Below are 23,198 nucleotides of genomic sequence, written 5' to 3'. Positions count from 1 at the left end.
AACAGATAAAGATACAGATATAAAAACGAGGGAGAACTCAGAAGTGACTAACGGAAGATAACATATACGAAGGTATTCTGTGTGCAACAATGAATTAGTATAATCCTCTGTAGCTCTATTAAGTAGTAAATAAGTTTTAAGTATACTAACTAACTGAGTTAGTTAAATTTCTTATCGCTGGCTTTAAGCAAGTCACTAGAACAAAATACTGTTCATGTTTGATAAACGACGATAGCAAATAATCCATGAAAAGGTTCAAAGTTATATATATATATATATGTTGTTTTATTGAAGGTTGTTTATGAAGAAACTCTATACTAGCCATATATATATATATATATATAGCTAACATAAAATTAATTAATTACAGAATTATAAGTGGTTTTACTACTAGCAGTTACCCATGATTTGTGTTTTCTTTTTTTTTCAGATAAAAGATATCATATATCGCCCATGAGGTACAGACTATCTTCATTTTAAATTTCATTACCATGCATTTAGTCGTTTAGGCGTATAAAAGTGTATAACAGTGTAAAAAGAAATAAATAATCAAACAGAAATTTCGGATAAATATGAATGGTCAACAAAACTTTATACGTAACGTTTTTATTATAAAACTTTTATTGTACATTTACAGTGATTCCGAAGCCTCATTTATTTTATATAAAAATAAATACATTGTTAATAAATAATGTTAATACTTATATAATACATTAATTACATGGAATGGACTAGTTACAAGTGTATACAATTAGAACAGAATGGCTAAAACTACAAATAGTAACATAAGTACATTAGATGTGAATGTAACAGCACTATTTCCATAGTTATCTTTCAGCCATAAGTCCACGCTATTGAAGTTATCTTCAGCCCAGGCTATAGAAGCACCGACGTTTTCTTTGATAGCCGCTACAGATGCCCGTTCTCCAGCCGAGAAGATATCATAATAGCGACTTTCGAAGTAATTGATCTAGGAAATATATTATCGAATTAGATATTATATTACAGAAATCCATTTCGTTGATTGGTATTGCTTTATTTAATAATGCTACTATTAGCATGTGTTAGACCACAAACATTCACTGCAGAGGCTTGATCACTGCGAGCCGATAACTAGTGGGGTAAACGCCCATATTGCTGTACGTGTATCGCCTCCAAACGAGGCGTCAGACAATGAATAGAGTTTGGAAGCCTAGAGTTTACTGTTCGGCAACCAGACTACGACTCTGGTAGATATATAATTTACATTAATGTGCTAAACAAAATATGACTTTATTGGTTAAAGAAATATTTTACAGACACCTGGGGAGATCGATTCTTTGAGTAAAGAAAAAGGTTTGCTATTCGGGAGAACTAAATCTAAACCAAACTTTTATATGCTTGAATATTTTGTTGTACATGTATAATAATTGAAGCATATAAAAATTTGGTTTCAACAACCAAAACACATCTTACGAAACAAGATGCTTGGCAGCTGAATAAGTGGAAAAGAGGTCGCAGAAGGCTACCTGTATAGTCAACCTAAGTAAAATATTTCAATGTCATCATTATCATCATCATTTGAGCCCGGAAGATGTTCACTGCTGAACAAATATGTCAGACATGATAATCAATCATACTCTGCTCGCATCCAAAACCTTCCAGCGATCTTGACCAAATCGTGGGTCCACCTTGCTGGACGCATTCCCACGCAGTGTCTTCCGGCCCGCGGTCACCACTCGAAGACTTTCTACCCCAAAGGACATTCTACGAGCTATATGTTTCAATGTACTCTTAATAAATTATAAAAATACTTACCCTCTCCAAATGAGCTGGAGTATTTAGTCTTCTAGAGAATGCATTCAAAATATTTGTAGTTCCACTAAGTTCCTGCACCCTGTTGAAATATTGTGTTATTTATTTACAGAATACGAATAATCTTTGTTTATAATAATATATATAGTAATACTGTAGTGGGTTCTATATGAGAACATATATCTAAAGTTGCATTGGCAGGATCCTAACAGACTTGTCTGAGGAGGGAGAGAAACACGAGCGGTGAAGGTGAGTGTTGACTTACGTAGATAAAAGGGCACAAGGTCACAAGTCCCGGGAATTGCTCTGTGTTTTCCTCTCTTCCACACCATGGATCCAGCGACCGCATAGATCTGTTGTGGTCACCCTTCTTTACAATACGCCTAGGCTCGTCAGGGATAGGAATTGAAAAATATTCTTAGAAACAATTATTTTCAGGATAGAATGTGTACTTTCCAAAGGAGATATTTTGTTTATGTATGAGGCTGCTACAACCTAGCCTAGGTTGTAGCAGCCTCATACCTCATCGTGCAGTGGTATTTCATATTTACCTATTACATTTGCCAAACCGCGATAGTGGTAGAGTTATATGTTGCTATAGTTAATAAACATAAAATAAATCATAGAGAAGAGATATCTATCTGTTATAGTTATCTCTTCTCTATGAGTTTATAAAATTGTGCATTTCTTACCTGGGTTTAATTAAATCAAAGTTTTCTATGACGAACTCCAAGGCGGCATCTGTGTTTTCGGGGCTTGCATTGATGACAGAAACAATGACAGTATGTTTGTCCTGTTGTCTAACTAGTGAATCGTCGTCGAGGACTTCGTTCAAATAACTACAAAAAAATATTTTATTATAATAATATAATAATAACAATTAAATACTATAGGACAACACACAGTACCATCTAGTCCTAAGCATAACCTGTGTTATGATTACTTAATAACTGATATAAATGCGAAGATACTGATGTGAAATAGAACACTAGGTTGCGTTCTAATTTGTAAAGTAAAAAAAAACATACCTTTCTGATCTAACTCTGTGCTACGATCATGATTATTACTTGTTTCTATGTTAAAATATATATAATTGTAAAGTGCAGAATTTCATTTATATTAAAAATACCAGATACACTTTTTTCGACCCAGATCAATACAAACAATCATACTCATGAATAAAAATGCTTTTACTGTGCGAGGAATCGAACCCACGACCACCGCAAGTAAGGCGGTGTGCTAAACCACTGGACTAATGATCATCATACATATATTGAGTTACATTTATATATAGGTGGTCGTTCCCGCTTTAACTGTATACGCTGACGGTAGAAAAAGGTCAATCAGACATCCTAAACAATCATTAGGAATTAACCACGATGGTTGATGATTGCTAGGGAGGACATCATGAAGGTCATATTACATTGATAGGATTGGAACCAGTAATCCTAATTACTAACAATCCTCTTTCTATAAAGACCCTTTTTAATGAGATTCCTTTCTGTAGAGACCTCTTAGACAGTGTTGCCACTCCGCAAGTATGGCAACACTTCAGAGGTATCACGAAAATCACAAGACCATGTGATGTTCATATTGCTGTTCATGTATATAGACGACGATTACCATCACGTCTGTCAGTCTACATGTCATTATAATTACATTAAACAAACTTACTCCGTTCGAGCCTCTTCGTTGGATGTACATCCGAGAGCGTTCAGTAGAATGGTTTGGAACGTGGAATCAGTGCTTGCGGCGAAAAGACCCCACAAATAATCGAAGTTTTCTCTTTCACCGGAGCGTAGACTTGAGCAGTACACCAAGTTTTGAATGTCAGGGTTAATAGATTGAGCTGTGGAATTTGCATATTATTTCTTACAATTAATACCGCACCATCTAGTCCCACGGTAAGCACTGATTGTGTTATATGTACTAGACATCTTATATATGTAAATACTTAGATTTTTTTGGTAAATACATACACCCACAACAATAGGGGATTTGCAAGCATATTGCCGGACTTTTAGGAAGGAATAAGATTTTCTTATAGTAACAGTTCGGAAATACCATTGCTGGAAGTTGATTGCAGCAATGTCATATAAAAATGTAGTAAAAAAATTACATACTTTTCGATTCTTCAAGTAAGTTATTGGCTTCTCGTAAGCAAACTGCGTTTCCATATCTGCAATTGATGTCGAGTATGATGTTCCTGTGATAAGCCGTCACGTGTTCCTCCTCAGGTTCTGCCGTGAATCCGAACTCCACGAAAAGTGGAGCCGTCAGGTTCAATAGGTAATACTATATGAAAATATAAACAGAAAAATAGCCTCATTTATACGTTTTTACACTATAAAGGAATTGGTAGCTACATAGAGCTACATGAAAAATATTATTAGGGTACGTAGCAATAGCAATAGCAATGATTGTTATATGTTTTGTACATTTGTCTGTTTGTCTGTGCGTAGTAATCTAAGAAAAGGCTTAACGGTTTAGTTTTTATTATAACTCCAATGTCTTGCATATATTTTTTAATTCTTATACTGTCTTGGTTTCTTCATATGATGGAGCTAAATGTAGGTCCTTTTATTGGTGGAAATCAAGATTATCAGTTACGAGTAATTAAAAAAAACTCGTTTAGAGAAAATCTGTATAGTCTGACACGTTGATATTAGTTGCCTTATAACATAACAAAACATTCATCGATATTATTAGATTTTTTTTATAATCTTTAAGTCAAGAGAGAGAATGTATCTGAGCTTGCGTGTAACGCTTAGATCGCATCATCACTTAACATCAAGTGATATTGCGGTCAAACGTGCTCAAATCTATACATATATATAAAATAAAATTGGAGTGTCTGTTTGTAATAGTGAAATAACCGTTTTTACTACATACATATAAATATAAATACGGTACGTACACCAAAATAACATTTTGGACAATTTTTGTCTGTCTGTTCCTCTCTCAATTCAATTTCAGAGATTGAAATGGCTGGACCGATTTTGACGGGACTTTTATTGACAGATAGCTGATGTAATAAGGAAGTTACTCCTTATTACTTCAGCTACCTACTACTACTACTACTACTAAGGCTACTTTTATTTCAGAAAACTAAAGTTATATTCCACGCGGACGAAGTCGCGGGTTTAGCCTAGTTCGTTAGTTTAGGTCTAGTTTCGAAATAAAAAAAATAATGGAGAGGTTTCGGGGACATACAGTCTTAATGCAGATGGGTTAAAGTATTCTATATTCATTCCTAAAAAATGAACTCACCCTGTATAAATCGTAGACTGGCGCAGCACTGAGTACAACATCCAGGTAATTGAAAGCGGCGTTGGCAGCGGCCCATGGGATGTAGTCCTTCTCTTGCACCAAGTATTTAGAAATTTCAAATGGATAGATGTAATTCTGGAATAAAACAATAATTTAATAGTATGTATATAGTACATAAATTATAAATTTTCTATCCTTAAAGAACTCAACATCAGGGAGAGATTATCGTCGACTTTATAAATAAGAATCCTCAAGTATTTTGGTCACATTAGCCGTAATAAAAATTGTATGCAGTTGCTAATTGGTCGATAACCAACGCAATGGATTGACCTTATAAAAACTGCTACACGGCAGTCCATTGTTGTTGTATTTTTATTTTAGACGTGTATAGGTAAAAGACGTGTATACAAAAAGACTTGGAGTACTGAGATATATATTAGGAACCTATTGTCAAGACAGAATTGAAGTATATACAAGAATGTACTCTAAAAGAACTATAAATTTTAATTCAAATTTAGAATAATAAATTTATTTTCGATTAGTCAGATATAACAATTATACAATGTTCTCGTACAGCCAAAAACCGTACCACAGACAAATTTCAAGGAGCTCTGTCATCAAAGAGGATAACAGAGAGAATCCACTACCATCATAAAAGCCACGATCCCTTTGATAAGAGTCTACGACGTAATTAATATAGGATAGAATAGAATACAATAGAAAATCATTTATTCAAATAACCATCATTTAAGCACATTTAAATAGTCAACATTTTTTTTTTAAATCTACCGCTTATTCGGAAAGCTGTCTCATCACAAGAAGAATAAGCAAGAAACTTACGTGTTGCTCTTTTAAACAATCCTTGTAAGTTCACATTATACAAGTCCAAACTTGTGAATACAAACTACCAACCAGCACTAATTTATTTTCTTATATAGTTGCTGCAATAGCTAGCTATATCTTATTTCTTTTAACTATGCAACGGATTTTGACATTTTACAACACTGGAATCTGCCAACCACTATTAGCGAAGAAATAATAAAGAGAAAATTCTCCACAAGAATTTTGTATTCTATTCTATTCTAATCTCACACTAATAGTGGAGATAATAGTAGCGATCAGAGGACCTCAGTTTAGACGGAGACCTTAGTCGCAAGCAGTTCAATCCAGTGATAAGATTCGATTCGTTTTAACAATATAAATAATTTGTATTAAACACGAAACTTTAAAAATGTTATCTTAATCTTAATCATTACATAGTATAAAACAAAGTCGCTGTCGCTGTATGTCCCTATGTATGCTTAAATCTTTAAAACTACGCAACGGATTTTTATTTTAATATATAAAGTTATTCTAGAGAAATGTATATAATACATGTACACCCGTGCGAAGCCGGGACGAGTAACTAGTAATATTATAAACACGAAAATTTGTGAGCATGGATGTTTGTTACTCTTTCACGCAAAACCTACTTAATGGATTTTGATGAAACTTTACAGGAATATAGCTTATGCATCAGAATAACACATAGGCTATATTTTATATTAAAATTTAACGCGAGTAAAACCGCGGGCACAGCTAGTAACTAATACTTACGAGTCGTCCGTTCCTTGCCAAATTGAATGAATCGTCAATTATCTGAGCACGATTCAACAGATGAATTTCTAGATATTCAGACGATGAGTTAAGTGCTCTGGACAAAGCAATCCAGTTACTGATTTCATAATTCACTCTGTAGTAACCTGTTGAATGAACAATAAATGTAAGAAAAGTATTTTATATGTATAAATATTATAAAATGATAATAATATAGAAAATAACGGTTAGAGGAAGACCGAAAAAGAGATGGATGAACTGTGTGAAAGATGATATGGTAAGAAAGGGAGTAAAAAACAAGGTGACTGAGAACAGAGATGAATGGAAGAGAAAAACATATTACGTCGACCCCAATTAAATGAGATAAGGAAGAAGCAGATGATGATAATAATGTAGAAAATAAAACCCAGAACAATTTAAATAGCACCATCTAGCCCCAAACTGAGCACAGCTTGTGTTATAGGTACTAAACAACTGATACAACTTATATAAATGCTTTTAGACTCTAAACTTATAACAGTTTGCACTCATCTGGTCCTTTGGTAATGTCGATAAAAATATACAACAAACTACCCGAATATTTGAAAAATATAAAGGAAGACAAAATGTTTATACATAACTTAAAAAAATTACTTATAAAAAATGTTATTATAATGTCCATGAATATTTGACAGATAACTTATGAATTATAAAATCAGTATATATGTATATATATACATCGATCAGAAAAATAATATATAAAATATTTAAAATCTGTTAAAGCCACTGTATCTCATTGTAGCTTGCTGCGCCCATCAGGGTCCATAGCTCTTATAATAATATTATATCATCCTTTATTATAACATTATGAAATGCAAATGAATAAAAGAATAAATAAATAGTTAAGTACATTTTCTTTATTGTCCTCCGTCGTCAAACTGCCTTACTAGAAATGGTCGCGAAATTCTCGCACCACAAAAGCATTGGTAACTATGTATGTTATGATTGATTACTTTGGTTTGGGTGTTTACTATGTATAATCGATATGTATTTACAAAATAACTATCTAAGGATTTCAACCAGTTGTCTACTACAAATAATACTAGCTCTGCTTAGTTTGAGATTTAATAGCGATGTTCGAATTGTTCTGGATTGTGTGCATTATTATTTATTAAATATTATATAATGTAATTAATAATATTATAAACCCGAAGTTTCTAAGTATGGGTGTTTGTTACTCACTCACGCAAAAACTACTGAACGGATTTTGATGAAACTGTACAGTAATATAGCTTATGCATCAAAATTACACATAGGCTATATTTAGACGACTTTCCGAATGAGCGGTAGGTTAAAAAAACATTGTTGACTATTCAAGTGTTTAAATTAATTTTATTTGAATAAATGATTTTCTATTCTATTCTATGCTATTGAAATGTAACATAAGCGAAATCACAGGCACAGCCATTTATATATAATTATGGTCAATCTAATATTTATGTACATTTAATGTGCTTCATAGTTATTTTATTTTATTTGTTTAAGTAAACCATATGGCAAACAAAGATTCATGTGTGCAACATGAATCTCTATTTGCTATATGGTTGACAAGGAGAAAACCGCCACAAGTTGTTAAGTCTAACATGTGCACCTTCATTTGTGTATTGAAGATTAAATGAATATATAAAATTATTATTATATATTTTTTACTTTAAATAGAGCGAGTAAAGGTGGACTTATCGCTAAAAGAGATCTCTACCGGGCAACCTAATTATTATTAATTTTTAATATTAGATCAAACAGTGATAGTCTGGGACTCTTGTGATACTTTTTGATAATCAATTAAAGGAAGTATCTCGTCATATATTTATCAAATCTGTGACAGGAAGTTGGTATCTAGCGTAATTTCTGTAACTACAGTTCAGACTTTTTATCTGCTTGTTGATTATCTGCCGCCGTCTGTTTTATTACAATATTTCCTGTTAGAGACATGTTGTTTATTAATCTATTTCCTGTTATTCTAGCAATTCCTACTGATAATCAAATCAAATCAAATCTAAAATTATTTATTCATGTGTCTTACATGAATAAATGATTTCAGGTTTTGTTTTTTTTTTTTTGTAAATACATACTTAATATTCATAGAAAACACAAATACAAATAATCATACTCATGAATACAAATGTTTTCACCGTGTGAGGAATCGAACCCGCGACCATCGGAAGTAAAGCGCTGCTCTACACCGTTAGACAACCGAGACTGAAGTGGGTTGCTATTATATTATTAATTAGTTTTGAAGGACCTTTATATGTTATTAAGCAACAATTGATTGTATTCGTAACTATTAGAATAATAAAAATTTATGTATTACAGCTAAACCACCGAACCCGTCATATAATAAATAATAAATAAAATAAAATAAATAATTAACACAGCGACATCTAAACCCACGGTAAGTAGAGCTTATGTTATGGGTACTAGACAACTGATATAATAACACATTTTTTTTATATTAAATATATATATATTTATAAAAAAAAAATTGTGTGCTTATGTCTGTTGTCTAATACCCATAAGCTCTGCTTAATATACATAGAAACCCAGACCGATACAATCAATCATATTCATTATTACATATATTTGTACCGTGTGTGGAATCGAACCCGCGACCATCGGAAGTAAAACGTTGTGCTAAACCACTAAACCACTGAGGCAAATATCGAATATATAAAAAAGGGTTATAAAATCAAAAATTACCTGTTTGTTGTTTGTTAATGATGTACCAATTAACTTGTGAGAGTCCAGGGATATCAATTGAGAGTGATGAAGAGGTGGCGGGGTACCAGCTCTGGGGGGCGGTGTCGGAGAAGTCAGGGTCATCGGACAGCACCCAGTTGATTGGTACATGCCAACGGTCGTTGGACTGTTGGCTCCTGTCTAGTAGAAATCTTTCCTGAAATTAATGTATATTATTAAAATGTCCTTATATATATACTAGCTGTCCCGGCAAACGTTGTTGTGCCATGTAAATTAATAACGCTATAAAAAAATAGGGGTTGGTGATAGAAGGGTGAAAATTTAGGGTCCACCCCTAACATATTTTTATCCTATCCTTATCACTTAGGGGTATGAAAACTAGATAGTAGCCGATTCTCAAACCTACTGAATATGCATATAAAATTGATCAAGCCGCTTGGAAAGAGTATGGTTACTAACATTATGACACGAGAATTTTATATATAAGAAGATATATCACTATTACTACTAAATACATACATACATACACTTAGTTACTTAATTAGATATGTATCAACGTACGTATATTTAGATCACATCTTGTCAATATGAAAAATAATAAAAATAATGCTTGCAGAGGGCACATGTCCTGTGGGGGCTGATATTAATATACCTATGTAAATATTATGTATAGTAAATATCGTTCGGAACACTGTGTGTTCTCTCTTTATTGTCGTCGTTGTAGTACTTAATCAATTTTTACAGGTTATGATTATTTTTATTTAAGTATGTATGTATTTGGATATAGAAATAACAAAAAGGTTAGTCGCCATCACAGAAGACCGAAGAGCTGGCAGCTACCTCGGACAAAGAATTAGTCTAGCAATTCAAAGAAGGAACGCTGCCAGTATCTTCGGAACTTTGCCTAAAGGAACTCCTTTTAATAATATATTTTAGCTATTATATATTATATTTTTTAAGGTCTTTAAATTTAGGTTCTTATTGATACAATTAAGGTAGTAGCTATTACATACGTAAGTCATTTGGATGTACATTTGGATATATATTTCAATTTATGAATTTTATTATAATTATACCTAATTACTTTTATTATTTTTTATTTCATGTACCACCCTCCAATCTCTGTTTGCTCTGAGAAAATACCTTATGGTGTTAAGTCTGCCACATGCACCTTTTTTTTGTATTTGTGCATTAAGTTTTTTTTAATAAAATAATGTTAGACATAGATATTATACCCATACAATTTACTATATACATTTCAAATAAACTGGCTGTAGATACTAGACAATTGATATAATTACTTAGTTTTTTTTTTAATACCAACATACATAATGTCCTCCCAGACCGATACAATAAAACTCATGAATATAAATGTTTGCAAAGCGGTGTGCTAAACCGCTAGACTACCGCGTTCATCAATTTTAGATTTTAAAAGTATAGTACTTAATCTAATTTCAAAAACTTTTTTTTTTATATTAAAATTTGAGCGCGTATGACCGCAATCTCACCTGATGTTAAGTGATGATGTGGTCTAAGCTATTACGCAAGCTCAAATAATGCCTATTCACTTTTGACTTGAAAGACCCAATGTTGTAAGAGGCAGGAAAAATAGACGCTGGTAAAACTTTTTTACTTTTGTATCTTCTTATTCAAATTAAAAAATAATTTATTAATGTAGGACATATTATCCGTTTATGAACGTATTTTTTTTATAATTAAATTTTTTCCCTACTCGATTACAGTACACGGATTGAAATATTGAGTACAGTACACGAATCATTGGACAGTAACTTCTAGATGTAACCTCAATTCGATGTATTACTAGGAAACATAAAGAATATAGCGTCATAAAAATAACATAATCAGAAGATTAAAACAATATAAATTATAGATATCTGTTTAGTAGATTAAAATACAATAAAACTTAATTAATCGTGAGATTAATACACAATAAAACTGACTTACTAATATCTTACTTATGTATATATATGACGGCCTCGGTGGTCTAGTAGTTTAGCACACCGCCTTACTTCCGATGGTTGCGGGTTCGATTCCTCGCATGGTTCAAACATTTGTATGATCATGTTTATTATGTAAGTATGATTGTTTGTATCGGTCTAGGTGTTTTCTATGTATAATTTGAATAGAATAGAATAGAATAACATTTATTATATATACATAATATGTATGTATTTACGAAAAAAAAATTGTATCTATATGTATATGGACGTATTATTTAATTAGGAATAAATAAAAGGGGAGAATAGGATTGTTAGTAACGTGGACTAATAACCCTATTGCTGCGTACATTATTAGGTTGACCTCCACGCGGTTCTTTCTTGCTCGGTCCTTGAAACCGTGATACAATCATGGTGAATTTACCACGACGGGCCAACTGACCTGACCTCATACTCATCTTATCATCTTCCAATGGTAGCGTAAACCGTTAGCGCAGGCGGGTGCACTATTCCATTTTTTTATATCACCCAGGTGGTAAACTAGCATACGGCCCATCTGATGGTAAACGGTTACCGTAATCTATGGATGCCTGTACCACCAGGAGAGTTACATGTGCATTGCCGACCCTTAAGAAACCATTATCATCCCTAAGAAAGATACAATAAATAAAACTTACTTGATCTAAAGTTAAGGAGTTAGCTAGCGGTGCAGACCGCCTGACGTTCATGACTGGGAATCCGCCCTGTGTGGTCCACCTTGTTAATATCTCAGTGATGGAGAACGGTATTGTGTAATTCGATTCATTTACAACCTCCTGTAGAGCCGTAAACAAATCCTGGGGAACCGCAGCTTTACGAGCGCTGAAAAAAAAAACAATTACCCCTGGACAATTAACACAGCGCCATCTAGTCCCACGGTACGCAGAGCTTGTGTTATGGGTACTACACAACTGATATAAACACTTCAATACATTTTTACGTATCATCGTCGTATTCGTTATTATCAGGAGAAAGTTCCTATGAAAGAAATAATAAGAAAGTTGCGTGTAATATTAGAGAGGTTAATTTTCGAATGCAATTTTTTATAGCACAACGTCCGGCAGGTAGTCAAAAATCTTTCAAAAAGAACCTCTGCGTACTTATGTATTTTATAGATTACTAACTACCCACCTCAGCTTTACACAGGTATACATATAAATAAAATTGCAGTGTCTGTTTGTAATATTGAGATTGATTGATTTGTATAATCGTTTTTTACATGCATATTAATATAAATACGGTACATACACCAAAATTACATTTTTTACTATTTTTGTCTGTCTGTCTGTTTGTTCCGGCTAATCTCTGAAATGGCTGGACCGATTGTGACAGGACTTTTATGGACAGGTAGCGGATGTAATAAGGAGTAGACTAAGTTACAGGTTACTTTTATTTTAGAAAAATAAAGTTAAATTCTTCGCGGACGAAGTCGCGAGTACAGCTAGTTATAGATATAAACCGTCCTCGTGAATCGATCTACCTATGAATTAAAAATTCAATAAAATCCGTTGCGTAGTTTCAAAGATCTAAGCGAACAACAGTGGAAAGATCGTCATTTTATGCTATTTAAAAATGTGTTATTTCATGAAAATTATTTATATATACGGCACTTACTTGTCCTTTATATATTTGATCAGTCCCAACTGGAATATTTCGGGGGTCAAGAAATGTTGCGTCATGCGTATAACAGAGCCAGCTGAAATCAAAGTGTTAAATGTAAAATACAGCAATGAATATAGGGAGGGGGGGGGGGGGGCTAGGGGATTGTTAGTAATGTGGACTATTTTTAAATCTATTGCTAGCAATGTACCATGTCAGGTTGACCTCCACATGATTCCCCTGGAAACCGTCTAACTGACATGACCTTATGCTCATCTCATCATCCTCCACTGGTGCCCCGCCAGCGTAAACAGTTAGCGCAGGCGGGTGCACCATTCCATTATCATCCATAAAAAAATATAATAATAATAGTACCCGAGTCAGAGTCTAATTTCGGCAGTCATTTCCTCTCGGCTGAAATTATATACTTCATTTTGTTTATAATACAATGGTAGCAAACAAATACGGCCCATCTGATAGTAAACGGTTACTGTCTCCTTTGGACGCTTAAATATCAAGTAAGCTTCAGTATCACGTTTCAAACCCATAAGAAACCTTAATATACCCTTCTTGAAAAACTCCATATTGAAGGCTCTCGAGAAAACATCGGCAGGTAGTTCATTCCACAATGTAAGTGTACGCGGGTAGAAGCTCCTCTGAAACCGAGCTGTCTGGGACTACTTTGTAATAATAATATTACTACCTTAACCAGTTAGGTCACTTCGACCTGTTGCTGCTCTGCAGCTGGCTCGCGGGCCGTAATATATAATATATATTCATGGCTAATTGAGAATGTCAGAGATTATTTTTTTTATGGAAGATAGAATTCATGAGATTCATTGTGTGAAAGATGATATGCATAAAACGAGAGTAAGTTCAAATATGACGGTCGCTAGTGATTAGTGATGAAATTTAATAATCGATTAAAAAAAATATGGAGATTCTTAAATCGATTGCATTGTTGTAATGACTACAATATGTTTCTGATGTAAAATCATAAAATCTAAAATAAGTTTTTTTTAACTCTATTTTATATTTTCACTTTATTGAAACAAGATGTCATTATAATAAGTAAGAAATATAGGTTGAAACTAGGAGTTTGAAAAACACCTCTTTTTTGGCGTCCGAGACTGTTTTTGTGACGTGTAAAATCTTTTAAACCGTATTAGTAACACAGACGATTCATGCATCACACAAAGATGAGTGTTGTCAATTTCACAATATCGATAAAGGTTGGTACATCTGAATCATATTTTTACTGATAACAACCTCTAAAACACTCAAAAGATGATATTGATAGTAATCGTAATAATGTATTGATAACGTGACCATCCGTCGCGTTTTCAGTAGGATATTCCCGCTGTTTCAAACCAGAAAGTTCCAGTTTTGTTCTATTTTGAAGTCAGAGCAATAAGTGTTCGTTTAAGAAAAAAGAACATTTCATATCTATGAAAGTATATCTATACTTAGTATAATAATGGTTAATCTATTCAAAACATCTCAGAAATTACCAAAATTGGAAAAGCCACATTAAATTATTGACATTAAAGTCTAATTTTAGAAAATGTGTTAATTAAAGTTAAATTTATCCATAACTACGTCTACTTTTCTTGAAATAAACGACAGCCAATATCCGTCCTGGTTATACAGTTTATCTTATTTTCGTTTCTATAATATCATTATAAGATCGTATGGATGTATGTAGATTATTAAATTACCACGATATGTGGCGTTTCATTAATAATAATAATATCTGAGGACAATTCACGACACCAAGCTGAATAGAGCTTGTATTATGGGTATTAAACAACAGATTTAAACGCATAAATATTATTTTTTTGTAAATAATTAGTTACACATAATATATATACAAAGTACACGTATGTAGGTACAATATAAATTCAAAATAAAAAATCATTGTAGGACATTTTAGCCTCATATGAATATTTTTTTCCCCACCGTCCAATTCAGTATCTATATAGATTCAATTGAGAGGAACTGGTAAGAAACTCAATTGAATTACTCACAAACAATCATACTTATGAATAGAAATATTTGTACCGTGCGAGGTATCGAACTCGCGACCAACATAAGACAGCGTTAAACCGCTAGACCATCAAGTCCGACCGTAATAAATTATAATACAATTACATACATTTTTGGTAAGCAACAGCATTGAAAGTGCCCAATATTTCCGATGGACTGCGCACTACATGAGTCATAGGATTGACAGTCAATACAGCATCCGACTGGAACACATTCTGCATCGCAATCACGAACTGATCCATCATACGCCATTCTGGTAGCACCTGTAACAATACTGACACTGGTATTCTGCAATTCCTAGGGCGTGAAGGTTGGAGTTTTGAAGGAGTTAAGTAGTTCGAGTGTATTGAGTAGTCATGGTCATTAAAATAATAATAACCTCAGGACAATTCACACAGCGCCATCTAGACCCAAGTTAGCCAACCAACCAAGCAAAAGCTTGTGTTCTGGACACTAGACAACTGATACAAATACCTATATATTTGTATTAGTTGTCTGACTGGGACTGTTTACATATACATATAAATAAAATTGAGACACTCCAATTTTATTTATATGTATATACATCTATACATATAAATAAAATTGGAGTGTCTGTTTGTAATATTGAAATAACAGTTTTTTACTACATGCATATGAATATAAATAAGGTACATACACCAAAATAACATTCTTTACAATTTTTGTCTCTCTGTCTGTTTGTTCTGGCTAATCTCTGAAATGGCTAGACCGATTTTGACGGGACATTTTTTGCAGATAGTTGATGTAATAAGGAGTAACTTAGGTAAATAAAGTTAAATTCCACGCGGACGAAGTCGTGAGAACAGCTAGTTTTATAATTTGTGTATTATGCCACTATAACTGTTTGACACAGCATAAACGTAGTAATATGTTTTTATAATTTGTGTACCATATTACGCCACATAAACTGTTTGACACAGCATAAACGAAGTAATATGTTTTTATAATTTGTGTACCACAGTACGCCACATGAACTATTTGACATAGCATAAATGTAGTAATATTTTTTTATAATTTGTGTATTAGACAAATGCAGCAATTTGATATATCATAAACAGAATAGCCAACTTACCCAGTCTGTACCCAAACTCTCGAATAAGTTAGCGAAGCCTTCGTTCAACCAAGTGTAAGTCCAGCTAACGGGGCTGACTTCATTCCCGAACCACATATGAGCATTCTCGTGGGAGATGATCCTACCAATGTTCTGTCTGGTGGACGTTGTGGTAACTCCGTCGGTCACCAGAAGAGCTGCTTCCCTGTAAATTTTATGTAAACCATTGGTTTATTTAAAACTTTCGTGGTTAATACATATAAAGTATATTGTTAACTGTCCTAATATGAATAATTTTATCTATACATATAAATAAAATTAGAGTGCCTGTTTTTAATATTGAAATAATCGTTATTTTGGTGTATGTATCGTATTTATATTCATAAGCATGTAGCTTATGAATATAAATACGGTACATACACCAAAATAAACTTTTTTTACAATTTTTATATGTCTGTCTGACTTTTATTGGCAGATAACTAAAGTAACTTAGGCTTCTTTTATTTTAGAATATTTCTATTATTTTAGAAAAATCACGTGTACAGCTAGAGCTAATTAAAGGTACCTCTCTAGCTGTTTCGACTAGCTTGCACTAGCCATGATCATGAGTTGACTCGAGTAACAGCTATGTCTACAGCAGTAGGTGCCAACAGTTTTTTCAACTACTAACCGTCACTAGATTGTCCAATTAAATTACCTACCGACATTAATAATGTTATTACTTCAGTCAACTCGTGACCACAGCTAGTGCAACTTAGTCGAAACGTCGAGAGAGGTTAATACCTTTATTTCATATAAAATAATTCATATTTCGGAAAAAAAAAGTAGCCCTTCTTTTTATTATTATTATTTTCGCTATTATCGCAGCTTTTGCCGGTGTTATTATAATTCTTCTATTATTATAGAAGATAACATAGAGATAGATACTAATTAAGTGAATACTATACAACATACCTGTACAGTACTAATCCCCAGTTTTCCATAGCGCCGGCAGTGAAATCGGGTATAGCGGCTTTATCAAGTTTGGGGAACGAATATAGGAATTCCGTATAATTCTCGAAGGCTACCATGTTCTTCTGGCCGAAGTCCAGCGCAAACTCTGCAGTGTCCTGAGTTCCTGGTCGTGAGAATACCTTAAACGGTATGTTATATATGGCGTCTTGTGTTACGTTGCCATAGCTGTCGACGTTACCAATATACTGGAACTCTGACACGAGGTAAGCCAAGAGGTAAGTTGACATCGGTAGTGTATCTTCAAACTCGTGTTTCGCGTATCCTATTACTTCTGGGCTGAAAACGATTTATTTTTATTAGAACCTCTTTGGTTCTATTACTAGCGACATGTAATCTAGCGGAAACCAGATAATGTAAATAAAAAAGTTAGTTTTTAATTTTCAACTGCCTTTACTTTATTTAAAATAGGAACAATATATATGTCTACTATAATTATTAGTTTTATGTATTGATAATTAAGTCTGAATTTACTCGTTGCCATGTAATCTCAATAGAAGCAGAGCTTGTGTTATGAGTACTAAACAAGTGATAGATGTACTTAGATACTTTTTTTTTATAAATATGCTTAATATACCTACTTAGAAAATAGTATGACCAACATAAACAATCGATTTTATTTTTGTGTCTGACAGATTCGATCTAACTACCTCTTCCTTATAATTCATAGTTACTTGGCCATGACGCTCATACTAATATTAAAACGAAGGTATCTCTGTCTGTCTTCTTGTTAATGTTTCAGAAATAATCAGCTGAACAGGTCTTAATGATGTTTGATATGAAGATAGATTATAATCATGAGAATGGATGCGGTATAAAAAGAGAGGATAAGTTATATTTTTTTATATTTTTACTTTGTTTTTGTAAAGTAAAATAAATAATGCATCTTTTTAAAAAAATAAAGCTTTTAGTCTATACTCACTGGTTTAGTCGGCTTCTAATTGGAGTATTGGATAGTACGACGGGGTAAGCATGAGGTGCGTAAAGAGTAGTTCGGAAGATAGCTTTGTAACCTGGCTCGTCGTAACAAGGGAACGCCCTGCGCGCGAAAGTCGGCTGCATTTGTGTGGTCACCAATTTTCTAGAAAAAACAATGTCAATATAAATAATAATAATAATTAAGGCATCTAGACCCAAGTTAAGGTTGCTAAAGCTTGTGTTATGGGTACTAGACAACTGATACAAATACATAGATATTTTTTCGTAAATACATACATATTATACATAGAAAACACCCAGACCTATACAAACAATGTTACTCATGAATACAAATGTTTATGCTGTGCGAGGAATCGAACCCGCGACCATCGGACGTAAAGCAGTGTGCTAAACCACTAGACCACCAAGGTCGTATAATCTGTAATCTGTATTGATTATATCAAAACAGAATCCTATCATCTTTAAAGAAATTAATAATAAAGGATTTTTTTAAGCTTTTATATTTGCCAATAATAACGTAAGACCACAGAGTATTAATACTAATTTCTTTCTATCACTAAGACTAAAATACTTTTGTATGAATCTGAGTTAAAATTTTTCCTGACGGCCTATTTGCCAGTAATATTTTGTATAGATTGGTATCCTTCGCACATATTAATTCAAAAATAAATAAAGACATAATATTCATACAAACAATTCAATATTACATTACTATGCATATCAATAGTTTTAAAAAGAAGATCCTTCATTATTTAACATAAAAATTATATTCTTCTTTTAATTGAGGCAAACTTAAATATTCGTAAAGTATCTTTTAAATCATTGAAAGTAAAAAAATATTGAAAATATGGCGTATCGTATAGTATAAAACAAACGATATTTTCTTCTAAATGATACACAAAATAAACATATCTCAAGAAGATATTTACGCGCCAATACTATACTATTTTTTAATAAGAATTTGAATTAAGAAGCAACTTTATTTTGGCGCCAAAATGCACATTGCACATCACACACAATGCACATCGCTAAACTGGTCGAATAGAATGTGTTCTTAGTTTAAAATTTTTGAATACTGTGATTACTACTAACTTTTCGTCATTCCTACGCAATATATGCATCGTTATTCCTATGCAACTTCTTACTGTTTTTTTTTTAATTTAGTTACTTGAGTAGATACTGTTTTTAGGCAAAAGAGCTACAAGTGAAAGCAGGATACTATTCTAGTGGTTGTAGTTTAAATCAATAAATTATTCATAGAATAGAATATAGTAAGGGTGCAATAGATTTTACACGTTATGTGGCCGAGCTAGACGACAAATTGTGATATCACGTGACTTTTGTACTGCACAAATTCGAACACACAAAATTTTTGCCTCCAAACAGCTTTATAAGCTATGTTATGCTATTTGAATTATGTCATTCTTTATAACAAGCTGTTTGACGAAATAGGTAAGACAGAAATAACTACGCAGACGGCATTGTTCAAAGTCTATAGCTATATAGTTTAGCAAAATAATATTACTGCTTTGTATAGATTACATTACAACAAGCATAACCTCTTTGTCCTTAGATCTCTGGAAAGGCAACGTGTGGTATTAAATACATCACGTGATGTGGCAGTGCTATTCACGTATATACGCGACAATTACCGCTTAACATCAAGTAGAGCGTCAGCTTATTTATCGTATCAAACACAAAAAAAAATACTTACACAGTTCTCTCTGAATCTTCATAAGTAGACAGATAAACTCCAAACATATTGTCTGCATAATGGCCAACGTAGTTGATATTAACTTCATGCGGTTGAGTCTGTCCAATTTGCCTGGTCAAGTTAAGTCTCAGCAAATGGGTTTCATTCGAATAGCTGTACGATTCGAATAAATCCTCTTCTCGATCGAAATCAGTGACACGATAAATTGTAACGGATTCGATCTCTAGTTCCATAGCTTGGAGGACTATTTCGGTTATATTAGTTCGAGGGATAACTCTAAGAGTGACAATTCCGTTGAAATAATTCTCATTGCTTGGGTCGAAGAACAAGCGGACATCGTAGAAAGTGGGGAAGGATGTGTTTGGAAGTGCATAGGGGTTCTGAGAGTTGGCTCTTACATCTTCAATAGCTATGGGTACGGCGGTGATAGCGCCCAATATGCTGAGGAATACGAGGAATAACATCTGTAAAAAAAGTTCAAACTTCAATCAGTACTATATACATATATGTATATATATATATACATAATTACTGTTATTTCAAATCAGTCGCTTTCAATGACGTAACACTTGATATGCCCACTTTATGCTTCAAATTCGAAACCGCAGTTGGCAATTCTACCGCACGTCTCTCGTAATACTTTTTTTTATGTCGGTGTTGGCTTCTTCGGAGAGATTTGTCAGAAATAAAAAAAATACATATTTGTTATAATTCATTTTTTCGACCTTATGTTGGATAGTAAACCACTAGACTACGACGTTGACATGCATTGAATTAATTGTTAATTCATCCCTATGTAACTATTAATTCCCTGTGAATTTGCTATGGTGGACTAACTGACCTTATTTCATCCATCCCTCCAATTTTCTTTTTCTTTGATGCGTTCAAATAAAACATACTATGTCATACATATAATACATAAGTAGTCAAGGTAATATTATTCATATAAGACACTACCAACCACTTTTGCAAGTCATATTTTTTTATCATTGTCTCTATCATTTGCATCGGCTAGCTTTAACTTTAGCTGACATCTGGCAAGAAACTCAATTTGTACATTTTTATTATTATAATTGTTGTTCAATTAGTTCTAATCTTTTAAAAAATAATATATATAGTACATCTTTAATAATAACGCCATACAACTAACACTATTTATCTGCCAATAATGGTTTACTTAATTATAAAACCTTATAACATCATATATAAGGTTTAATAATTAAGTACTTCTTAATAATAGTACCTATTAATATTTCTGTATCTACATTAAATATTACATTATTTACAAAAACAATTTATAACCAAAAAAGTTTGTGAATTTTTATCTGCTGTTATCAATAATGTAATGAAGCAAGGTTCGCTTAATATTTAGTGTTGGTTCAATTCCAGTCAGTTGAAAAACAAAAATTTTATTATTCGAACATCATTGAAACTGTGGAGCGATCACATAGTGAACGTAAATATCTTTTTTTGCTCTACATATCATCTCGTGCACAGTTCATCTCGCGATGATCTGTATAGCGTAACGAATTAGAATTGTCTTATTTTTTTTAATTTTCAGTTCATGTGAAATAGTAATAGGTAGAAAAGGCGGCCTTATCGCTCATGTAATCTCTTCCAAACAACCTTTATGCAGAAGAGAAAGAGAAGAAAAGACAGAGTGAGGTGACGCTAAAATATAATGAAAAAATCGTAATAATAATGGAAATGACATAACAAACTAATAATAATGAGCAGCACACGTCAATTTTATTATATATTTGTATACATATTACATTATGAAATGTTTTTTGTATGATACGAGCAATAAAAAGATTTTCATTCATGAATGTTTTTTTTTGAGTTTATTCATCTAGACTATATATATATTCTAGCCTATATGAATCTATTCATTTCGAAACACTTTTACGCAATAAATATTTTCTCAGATACACTTGTTTGCTTATCTATGAAGTATGTAGAACGAGATATATTTTAGCGCGATAGTAAATTGATAAGCCGAAGATAAATGGAAATACCAGGCTATATCGGCGTGAGATATTGGTATGATAAAATTATTAAAACATCAATTTAATATGTAGAATTTACATTCAATACGTAATAAAATGAGCAAGTAATTTTAAAGATGTAGCTCTTTCCAGTGCACGATAATTGTGTGGCGCATTAGTCTATGACGATGATGATGATGATGATGGTGGGATGAGATTGAAAGTTATCCAAAACAGGTTACTGTAGTTACAATAGATTTTAAAATAAAACTATATCTAATACTAATGAAAGTAGATAACAGGTAGACTTCTTAGATACATAGGTTAATCAATAATTTGTATTTAGAAGTATCAGGCACGGCTCTCTTGGCAAAAATGCAATAGATACTTATATATTAAAAAAATAACGACAATGTTTTGGTGATCACTCAATTACAAGTCGAGATACTAAACATAGATTTTAATTGGAAATATTATAATTAAATATCGTACCATACATTATCAAATTAAAGTTAAGCTGCCATGATCATCTGCTTCTTCCTTATCCTATTTACTTGGGATCGGTGTAAGTTAAGTTATAATGAATGCATTGAAATTAACAATGAATACCTACTTGATCATTTCAATACACTCAATTGTCATTCCAAATATGTATATTAAAAAATCTATTTCTAATAACCTGAATAGTTAAATTGTTTATGCCTCTTCTTTACTGTATGTTGCCAATAAAGTATATTCTATCTATCTATAATAATATATAATATATCTATCTGAATCGGATAATCATCGCATATATACTTACACGAATTGAACTATAGTCATCGGGGACTAGGATGTCACATATATATCACCCTGAATTTCTATATAGATTTAGTACAATCGCCATTCATATAATCAACAAGTTAATTTATTGCTAAAATATCTGCCACTTAATTATTGTTATCACATTTTTTTTGTACTTAAAATAAAGTAATCTAAATTAGAGATAATTACAATCAAAACAACAGGGGGTTCATAGATGTATCCAGTGAACTTTGGTTTTAAAATCTCAAATGGGGGTAAAAAGGTAATAGTAGAAAATGGAATAGAATACGGATACATACAAAAAAGTAATTAAATAAGATATATAGATTAATAAGATTTTTTATTCACGTTAAAGGCACACACACACACACAAGGTACTGTAATAATAAAAACAAAAATAAAAACAGATATACACATTACATTAGTCAAGTCAAACAAAATATCTTCAATTAATCAAAATTATCAAAAGATCTTGTTATCCTTTAATAATACATAATATATGCAAAACTTTGTGAGTATTGAATGTTACTGTTTCACCCAAAAACTACTGAACGGATTTTGATAAAACTTTACTGTAACATTGCTTATACATGAGAAGAATGCATAGACTATAATTTAAAAATATATTATGT

The 23,198-nt window shown here is 32.5% G+C and overlaps 1 protein-coding gene across 1 annotated transcript; it reads right to left on the bottom strand.

Annotated features, from left to right (window-relative positions):
- Positions 1 to 699: 699 nt before the first annotated feature.
- On the bottom strand, positions 700 to 20,238 carry LOC131844802 (aminopeptidase N-like). Its single transcript, XM_059193766.1, has 15 exons — positions 19,775 to 20,238; positions 18,044 to 18,202; positions 17,065 to 17,400; positions 16,132 to 16,315; positions 15,148 to 15,301; positions 13,008 to 13,089; positions 12,032 to 12,215; positions 9,397 to 9,592; positions 6,661 to 6,806; positions 5,065 to 5,199; positions 3,918 to 4,089; positions 3,469 to 3,643; positions 2,487 to 2,633; positions 1,798 to 1,876; positions 700 to 970 (listed from the first exon to the last, which is right to left on the bottom strand). The coding sequence occupies exons 1-15, from the start codon at positions 20,236 to 20,238 to the stop codon at positions 752 to 754; spliced, it is 2,832 nt and encodes a 943-aa protein (XP_059049749.1). The 3' UTR covers positions 700 to 751.
- Between the last annotated feature and the right edge of the window lie 2,960 nt (positions 20,239 to 23,198).

The sequence above is a fragment of the Achroia grisella genome, unplaced genomic scaffold (genome assembly GCF_030625045.1).
Source record: "Achroia grisella isolate CSIRO2021 unplaced genomic scaffold, CSIRO_AGI_Agris_v1 utg413, whole genome shotgun sequence".
Lineage (NCBI taxonomy): Eukaryota > Metazoa > Arthropoda > Insecta > Lepidoptera > Pyralidae > Achroia > Achroia grisella.
This window is presented reverse-complemented; position numbering and strand designations above follow the sequence as displayed.